The 9,040-nt window shown below is 40.1% G+C and overlaps 1 protein-coding gene across 4 annotated transcripts; it reads left to right on the forward strand.

Moving 5' to 3' along the window:
• Nucleotides 1–795: 795 nt before the first annotated feature.
• On the forward strand, nucleotides 796–5,881 carry LOC121751361. Of its 4 annotated transcripts, none has more exons than XM_042146089.1 (3): nucleotides 796–938; nucleotides 1,923–1,979; nucleotides 3,277–5,881. In XM_042146089.1, exon 3 carries the CDS (start codon nucleotides 3,389–3,391, stop codon nucleotides 5,627–5,629), a length of 2,241 nt encoding a protein of 746 aa, XP_042002023.1. In that variant the 5' UTR covers nucleotides 796–938; nucleotides 1,923–1,979; nucleotides 3,277–3,388; the 3' UTR covers nucleotides 5,630–5,881. The 4 variants fall into 4 exon arrangements, with proteins under 4 accessions (XP_042002023.1, XP_042002024.1, XP_042002022.1 ...); XM_042146088.1 differs by lacking the exon at nucleotides 796–938 and adding an exon at nucleotides 1,192–1,445; XM_042146090.1 differs by lacking the exon at nucleotides 1,923–1,979.
• Nucleotides 5,882–9,040: the final 3,159 nt, after the last annotated feature.

The raw sequence follows: 9,040 nt of genomic DNA on the forward strand, positions 1-9,040 counted from the left end.
CTATATAACATATGATTTGCAAGTTGAACGTACAAATTTTGGAATCAACCTTCGAAATGTATGAATTTATGATACTACATCATTTGAGGCATTTGAGGCATCCCCATTTTGATATTTGTATAAAATCTCATGGGACTATTGAGAAGAAGATCCAATCTCAATCTTGAATTATTTGAGGCATCCCCATTTTGATAATTTAAACTACCAGAATTAATCCAATAACTCTAGCACCTTTTGGGCCTATCTATAATCTAAGTACATAGTAGTATAATAAACATCACAAATGTGTTCAAATGTATAATAAACATTATTGGATTTGATGAAGCTAAGTTACAATGTCCCTTATTGTTCATGCTATGTCATGGTATGACTAGGGGAAGAAACAACCTTAGATCAACTAAACATAATAGGTGTTGTATTTGTTACTACCGCACAATGTTAATTTTAATGAAATATTTAAACATTAAATAAGCAATATACAATTTTTTTTATGTTAATCATTTTGGTTGAGATCGAAATATAATGGCAAATGAAGAAATGACTTTATTCGGATATGACAAACTAAGTAAATCTTAAATACCATGTAAAAACTCAATGTAAAAATTATAAGTTAAATAAAAAAAAAAGGTATTGTATTGAATATTTGAAAAGTAACTATAGTTAAGCTCAAATGCCAATTAACCATGCTTAATTCTAACTCTAGTTAGTACTTAGTACTTTAGGTTTAAAACATGAAAAGTGAAACCCTACACCTTCTTACAATTTCAATTTCTGAAATTCTATTGGGGCATTTCAGATTTCTCATCTCTCTATGGGGGTTTGACTAGAAAAACTTTTGCAGTCTTCATTTCAATTTGGAGGGAAAAATTAAATAAAAGAGTGAAGAAATTCCTGCCAAAACTTCAACCTCCCGCTGCCTGAAATTTTGAATTGCAAAGGTATTTTTATTTCTATGGTTTCTTAGAGTGGCACTCTAGTATGGGCGCGCCGGCCGCCCCGGCGGGGCGAAGGCGGGGCGGTCTATAGTGGGCGGGACGTCCGCCCCGAAGCGGACAAAAAAAAAGGGGCGGAAGGCCTTTCGCCGAGAAATGTGCGAGGACGCACCGGTCGTCGGACGGCGGGGCGGCCGGCACGCCGGCCTATAGTGGGGGCGGTTTGCGGCGGGGCGGGGGGACGATTTTTTATTTTTTGTTTTTTTAAATTCAATTTAATTTACTTATAAATACACTTCATTTCACTCATTATTTTTACACCATTCCAATTCTTCACTCATACTTTCTCTCACTAAAATTTGTGGATTTCATTGGTATTTAAAATGGACGATTTGTGAAACGAGACGTGAAATTCTCTGATTCAAGAGGTGCAAAACGACGCTGACGCGGAGGATGCGGCGCGCGCGGCAGACCATCCAATGAGATCATAGCGAAGCGCACCAGCGTCTAATGGTGGATTAATATTTCATTGTATAATTTTTCTAGTACTTTAATACGATGAAAATGTAGTGTTTAATTTTAATTTATTAACTTATAGCCGTTTTTTTCTAATTACGTATAGTCTGATAATTTTAATTATAATTGAATTAAAATAAATGAAAAAAATTGGGGCTATTGGAAGTGCCACCTATAGTAGGGGGAACTTTTTTTTTAATGCAGACAAAAAAACTAGGGCTATGGACAAAAAATGGGTGTGACTATTGGAGTTGTCCGGCACTCTTAGTCAACTTTTTTGTGTGCTGAATCTAGGGTTTCTGTATTTTGATCAGGAGAGGAATTGTGCATTTTTGGTGTTGAATGATCTCAGATCCATTGCTTTTTTGTTCAATTTAGCTTATTTTCTGTTTCGCGAGTTTTAGCCATTTTTGGCAATGCTTGGATTTTTCTCTCAATTCGTGCTGTTGAAGTAAGTCTACGATGTGTTGACAGTTTTTGCCCCAGAATGTGCTGATTTGGTGCAATGTGTTCTCCCGCTGATTACCGCCTGTATGTGCTCTACTGCTTTTAATCTCATTTATTTTTCATTTAGACTGGCAACTGATGTTAGTGAAAGAATGTAAGGCATAGCAATTCAAACTTGCTAGTTTAGGCTGTGTGAAGTCGAATTTCAGATGTACACGGTCGCGTGGGTTCCAGACCACCTGCCGTTTTGAACTCATACATGCAATTTGATATCATGTGCAAAATTAATTATAATGAGCATGCTTGATATGTTTGTGATGTGCCGTTGTCACTTCTGCGAAAGTACTGCCATGGAGGACAATACTCTGCTACTTTGTGGTGATGCTAGATGACTGACTCCATTTTGATTTATGTTCCTTTTTTTTCCATTGAAGGAATGATTATTGCACCCAATCCGCTGGAGCCTTTTCATAATCAATATGTGGTTATTCTGACTAAGAATGGCTGTTTTGGGTGTTCATATGCTTGCATGAAGTATTTACTGGATTCTCCTTACATCATTCTTCAAAGCAACAATAGGAGTAGTATTTTAGCAAACGAATGTGATATATAACTTTATAGCTAGGAGAAAATTAGATCCACAAACAAAATTATATAAAACCACCACTAAACTCTAAGTTGTGAATTGCGATCTAACTTATCCTTCAGTGACCCCTCGTATTCCCTGCCTCCTCGTTTTCACTTGTATTGTGTCTTCTTGCTCATGTGCGACAGCCTCTTGAGTATTATAATAGTGGGACCTAATAGTTAAATTTGAGGAAGTATGATTGTGGAGGAAGCTTAAGGAATTTTTTAAAATCAGGAAATTGCTGTTGTGGCACCACGATGGGAAGCAACACTGTGGAATGTGGATGCTCATAGTAATGTATAGGGTTTAGGGGACACACGGTTCTCTTCTCTCTCATAGTCTGACTGCTGTCTACCTTCTCGCATCTTCTTCTCTATCGGTCTCTCTGGCGAACGGAGGACAGCTGACGACAGCAGCAGGCAGCCACACGTGACCACAAGTCTGCCTGAGAAACCTCCCATCCCCACCCCTTAATCTTGTTGGCGTTGACATCAACACCTTGGCATCCAAAGCATCCGATGCCGATGCCACTGCCACTGCCACTGCCTAAGTTGGAAACCAGTTTCTTTCTAATCTGATTGTTTTAGTTATGTAATTTGCGCCGGTTAAGTTTGCAGCAGTACATATTGATACTGGTTTTTATGTCTCTTTTGTGGATTGTGCATCCAGATTCTGGTTTATTATTAGTCATTTTCACTCAAAATTGGGTTTGTTTTCTATATTCTGGTGTGTTTGACATTTTGTATGAATCAGGTGTTGAAAACCAATATTTTAGAGATCTGGAGATTCTCAGTTGGGTTGTGGAGTTTAGTGAGAGTGCCATCAGTGATCAAACGAAAGACTGAGAAGCAACTATTGGAGAATTATGGAGTGCAACAGAGATGAAGCCCTCCGGGCAAAATCAATTGCAGAGGGCAAGTTAGAAAATAAAGATTTTGCTGGTGCCAGAAAATTTGCTTTGAAGGCTCAGACTCTTTATCCAGGGTTAGATGGTATTTCCCAAATTTTGACCACACTTGATGTGTATGTTTCTGCCGAGAACAAAATAAGTGGAGAAATCGACTGGTATGGAGTACTTGGTGTGACCCCATCTGCTGATGAAGAAACACTAAAGAGACACTACCGCAAGTTGGCTCTGAGTTTGCATCCTGATAAGAATAAAGCAGTCGGTGCTGATGGTGCTTTTAAACTTATTTCAGAGGCCTGGAGTTTGTTATCAGATAAGAATAAGAGGTTACAATATAATCAAAGGAGGGAACCCAGAGGGTTTCAGCAGAAGGTCCAGATGCATAGTGGTGGTCCATCAGCAACCAAGGGAAATGGGACTTTCACCTTTGCCAAAAGGACACCATCCCGATCGAAGAACCCAAAAAATGTTACTAAGCGGCCGCCACCACCACCACCTCCTAAGCCAACTCCGGCACCACCTCCAAGGAATGATACTTTTTGGACTATCTGCCATCGGTGCAAGATGCATTATGAGTATCTTAAGGAGTATCTCGACAGTACTCTTCTCTGTCCCAATTGTCGTGAAGCCTTTATGGCTTCTGAGACAGCTCCACCCTATAATTTTTCAAAATCTTCTAATCAGATTCCTCAGCAGCAATCTTCAAATTCTCATCCTAGTCGGAATGCTTTTGATCGGGGAAGAAATGTTCCAGTTGCTAAAAACTTGGGTCCATTTCAAGCAGGTTCAAATTCAGGTCGATACCCTAACCAGCAGGATCCACCTTCTGGATCAACTGGTGTTGGAAGTACAGAACCATCTATTGCTGCAAAAGCAGCCAATGTTGTTCAGCAGGCACAGGATAAGTTGAAGAGGTCATATAGTGAATTACATGCGTCTGCCGTAAGGGATGGAGGTTTTCAAAAGAGAAAACTAGAGGGTGATAGTAGTCGTTATGGAGTGAACTATAATGTAGCTACAGGAAATGGTGGAGTTGGTAGTACTGCACCAGGGTCAAGGATTTATGGTTTTTCTGGTTCCACCTACCAACAACCAAACAGTACCAGAGATTTGACACCCATTGAAATGCGTAGTTTGTTAATTGCAAAGACTCGAAAGGAGATTCTGAACAAACTGAGTATGTGGAGGTCAGAACCTGAAGCAATCAAAGAGAAACAAGTAACCAAGGGAAGCATGAAAGGAAGTAAAGGCACTAGTAATATTGAAGGACCTGGTTGGAATGGGAATGGTGATCAACCAAGAAAGGTCCAGGTTTGCAGTTCTACTGTTAATTCTAGTAAAGAGGATCCTGAAGATGCTTCAATGAGTGTTCCAGATCCAGATTTTCATGATTTTGACAAGGATAGATCAGAGAGTTCTTTTGGGGATAATGAAGTTTGGTCTGCTTATGATGATGATGATGGCATGCCGCGTTTTTATGCCCTCATTCACAAGGTGGTTTGTAGAGATCCTTTTAAGCTAAGGATTAGCTGGCTTAACTCAAAAACGACAAATGAGTTCAGCAATATGGACTGGGTTGGGTCAGGTTTCTATAAAACATGTGGAGAGTTTAGGGTGGGTAGGCATGAGAACTGCAAATCAATGAATTCGTTTTCTCAAAAGGTTAACTGGGCAAAGAGCTCACGTGGGAGTGTTCTAATAGTCCCCCAGAAGGGTGACGTTTGGGCACTCTACAAAAATTGGTCGTCAGATTGGAATGAGCATACCCATGATGAAGTCGTACACAAGTATGACATGGTGACCGTGGTGGATGACTACAATGAGGAACATGGTGTGCATGTTGCTCCCCTGGTGAAGGTTGTTGGTTTCAAGACTGTATTTCGTCCGAATTTGAACCCTGAAGCGATCAAGAGGATTCCAAAGGAAGAGATGCTCCGTTTCTCTCACCGGGTTCCAAATCACTTGCTCACCGGCTTAGAAGCTGAAAATGCTCCAAAAGGATGCCTGGAGCTGGACACAGCAGCCACCCCATTGGAACTTCTTCAGGTGATAACTGAAGGTAACGAGGCTCCAATTCCAAATGGAGAAAATGCGGATGAAGAGGTATTGCAGGCCGTTCCTAATAGCAGTTCGGATGAAGAGGTATTGCAGGACGCCCCTAACAGTAGTTCAGACGAAGGGTCTGAATCATCTGATTAGAGCTCAGGCTGTATATATATCTGGAGGCCGAGTAGGGAAGAAAGCAAGTCGAGTTGACAAGGTAGCCAAGCATTCAGTAGTTATTGACCGTGATAACATTTTTTGTTAGTTTTTGCAACTGCACAGAAGTGGTGAGCCGTTGCGCTCTAGAAGTATTGCATTTTGAAACTACAGTTTATTATAGCAGATTTTTTTGAATTCGTTTTGCTGTCTTGTGAGGAGACAGTTGGTTAAAAATCATTAAAATTGACACCTCCGGTTTTTTGTTTTTGTTTTTGTTTTTGTTTTTTACTGGTTTATGCCATTCTGCTATGTGATGCTTTTGCTAGCTCTCTCCCTCTCAATCCCTCAAAATTAATTTCGCTTCTCTTTTCTTTCTCTGCCTTTTCACATGTATACCCTCAGAAGACAAATAGTAGTATCTAAACTAGAAGAGAGAGTCATGGAAGACATGGGAAAATGGCCTCCTTTCCAAAAAAAAAGAAAACAAGGAATTGAAATGGAGCATCACTTGTCTTGATCAAATTTAACAATTTTGCATTTTGATAATTGTGAATTGTTAATGGTGTATCATGACCATAAAAGAAGCAAATGATATATTTATTGTTTAATCAAATAGAGCAAGACAACTTGGAAAATAAAGGTAAAAACACAAGGGTTGTCGCTTTAAACATTATTTTCTCTCGCTTTATCATTTCTCCACTTTAACAATTTATTACTGCCATTTTACAAAACTGAGTGTAGAAAAATCAACGGGACTCCTAATGACAAACGAATGAGATTAATAGCTCTTATTAACATTTTGAAGCAACTTGTCAGAAACGGCGATCAGCGATCGGGTGCCTGGGGTTGAAATGGCTCGACACAACCCCCGCATCGAGTAGGTCCACAATAGGCGCCGAGGTAACACACCTCCACGCTGGCGAGCTCAACGGCGGCGATCGACAAAAACTCGAAGATCACACCTTGGCTTCAAATTCAACCCGAAGAAGCACTCCAATGACGCGTACATGGTGCACGCCTTCGGCAATCCGCCGCTCTAGTAATCCAGCGTCGGGATATATTGAACCGTTGCGTTTCGCAGTTGAGAGTCAACTGCCATTGATGCTGATGAATTTGTTTCACAATACCCTTGCTAATGTCGTCATTATCGCCCCTTACTTCCGGATGACATGCATGACTGGGTCCGTGAGAAGAAGAATGAGGGAGAGAGATATAGTTGTGAAGAAAAAGATATTGAGCTATGGTATCATGCGAATTTCATGTGTTTTTTATAGTATATTATTCAATTACTAGGATTTAACCTTATACCTATGCTATCGTGCGAATTTCAACTCCATGCAAGTTTCAAGTTCGTGCAAATTTCAAAGTAATTCTTTCACTGACGCTTTGCGAATTAAATACACATAAATTATTCAATTATTATGATTTAGCCTTATATCTATGGTATTTCAGAACGACTTCTCATCTCAATTTGCAAACACCGTGCGAATTTCTAAGTCATTTTAAAACATAATCATATCATAATATAAATTGATAAATTAATCACGAACTAGTAAGCATTTCTCTTTCAGCTACATTTGTTGATTTCATATTATTTGTGTTATTTTAAGATTACAAACGTTATAAAATTATTTTTTTGTTTTTGTTTTTGTTTTTGTTTTTTTCTTTCTCTACCTTTTCAACATGTATACGCTCGGAAGACTAATATCAAAAACTCTAGAAGAGAAAGATCATAACTATGAAATTTCGACCACCTGTAATGAATAATGTAAGATACATCTAGAATTTGACTAATGTGTTCAATATTTACTTTTCTCTAAAGATGGCTTTTTTTCGCTTTTCAAAAGTTATGTAGAAACGTTTAATTTTTTAGTGTTTAGGGTGTCGGTTGAGTTTATAAGCTATGGAAAGTAAATACTGACGATATAGTATTAGGATTATTTTTATTTAAGAAATCTATTGCTTAATTGATGAGACCGCGAATTTCTGATGTTAGTAAATGCTGGTAGAGAATAAAGACTATGACACAAAGAATTTACGTGGTTCGATTTACTGAAGTAAATCTACGTCCACGGGAAAAAGGGGGGGGCAAGATTGTATTGCTTGATCTGGGATTACAGCTTACAACACAGACTTGCTATATGATTTTTTATCTCTAGAGAGCTTAACCCTGTCTATCTGATCTAAGTCCTATTTATACATTGAACTAGGATCGTGGTTTGCAGCCCCACTAACAAGATCGTGGGTGAGCAATAACTGCTCAATAACTGCTTCGTACCACTAAATAGATCGTGGGTATAGTGGAGGTCGTGGAGGCCTTTCATGAGTCCACTAACTCCTAGTTCGGTCGAATGCTGAGACCGAACTGCTGGACTTTACCGATCAGCTCTTGCCGATCTGAGAGGAGAGCTTGACAGGTCGGCTTTTACCGAGCTGTAGGCTGAGTCCGAACTCTTTGGCCGTGCCGAACTCTTTGGTGCCGAACAGATACTCTTTCTTGGGCTCTGGGCTGATGGGCCGTCACTGTTATTGGGCTTGCCATTAGGGTTTAGTTCGTACCCCATCACTACCCCCCCGAAAAGCGAAGTGAATCACTTCGGCGAGGTGAGTCACTTCGGCATTCTGGATAACGGTAAGGGGGAGGCTGACGTCAGGGGACGTGCCTTGCGCGTGCCTGCATTAAATGCGACAGTAAAATCCGGCCGTTGAATCCTGAAAAGGTGGGATTCGAAACAGCGCAACGATCTCGAAATCTTTTCCGAATCTGATAAATATGCTCTTTCTTCCTCATTTGAACACTTTTGCTGTTGCGTCTTCTATACTCTCTCTTTCTCGAGAAATTTTCTTCCGCTTTCAAGAGCTTCTTCAGACTTTCTTCACCTTCAAAAAGTAAGAAAAATGGCTTCTATTTCTTCTTCGGAGTCGGGTAGCGGTAGGAGAGGCGGTAAGGGGTCTTCTGGCCGGAAAGAGTCCGGGGAGAAGACCGTAGAGTATTTCCATAGTATTTTGAGTAAGGATACTGTGATATCCCTACCCGAAAAATACTTTTTTCCTGGGGGGAAGGCGGTGGTACCTGACGGTGATCATAGGGCTGACTCCCCGCCGGAGGGTTACGCCACCGTGTACGAGGCCTGCTTAGAATGCGGGCTTCGTTTCCCCCTCCCTTCTGCCTTTATAGATTTACTAGATTTTTTTTCAGACCAAAGACGAGTCCGGTCAAAGATGTTTATTTCATCAGACCAAGGACCAAGTCCGGTCAAAGAAGTTTACTTCATAAGACCAAGGACCAAGTCCGGTCAAAGAAGTTTACTTCATAAGACCGAGGACAAGTACGATGAAATTTTTTCGCTAAGCTGTAAATACAGTGTTAGAAGCGAAAACAAAATTTCATTTTTCAAATCTTGTTCG

Source organism: Salvia splendens, chromosome 10, assembly GCF_004379255.2.
Source record: "Salvia splendens isolate huo1 chromosome 10, SspV2, whole genome shotgun sequence".
In the NCBI taxonomy this organism is placed as follows: domain Eukaryota; kingdom Viridiplantae; phylum Streptophyta; class Magnoliopsida; order Lamiales; family Lamiaceae; genus Salvia; species Salvia splendens.

What these genes read in the sequence shown, in the direction of transcription:
- LOC121751361 (XM_042146089.1), top strand. Translation starts at nt 3,389, where the DNA reads ATGGAGTGCAACAGAGATGAAGCCCTCCGGGCAAAATCAATTGCAGAG.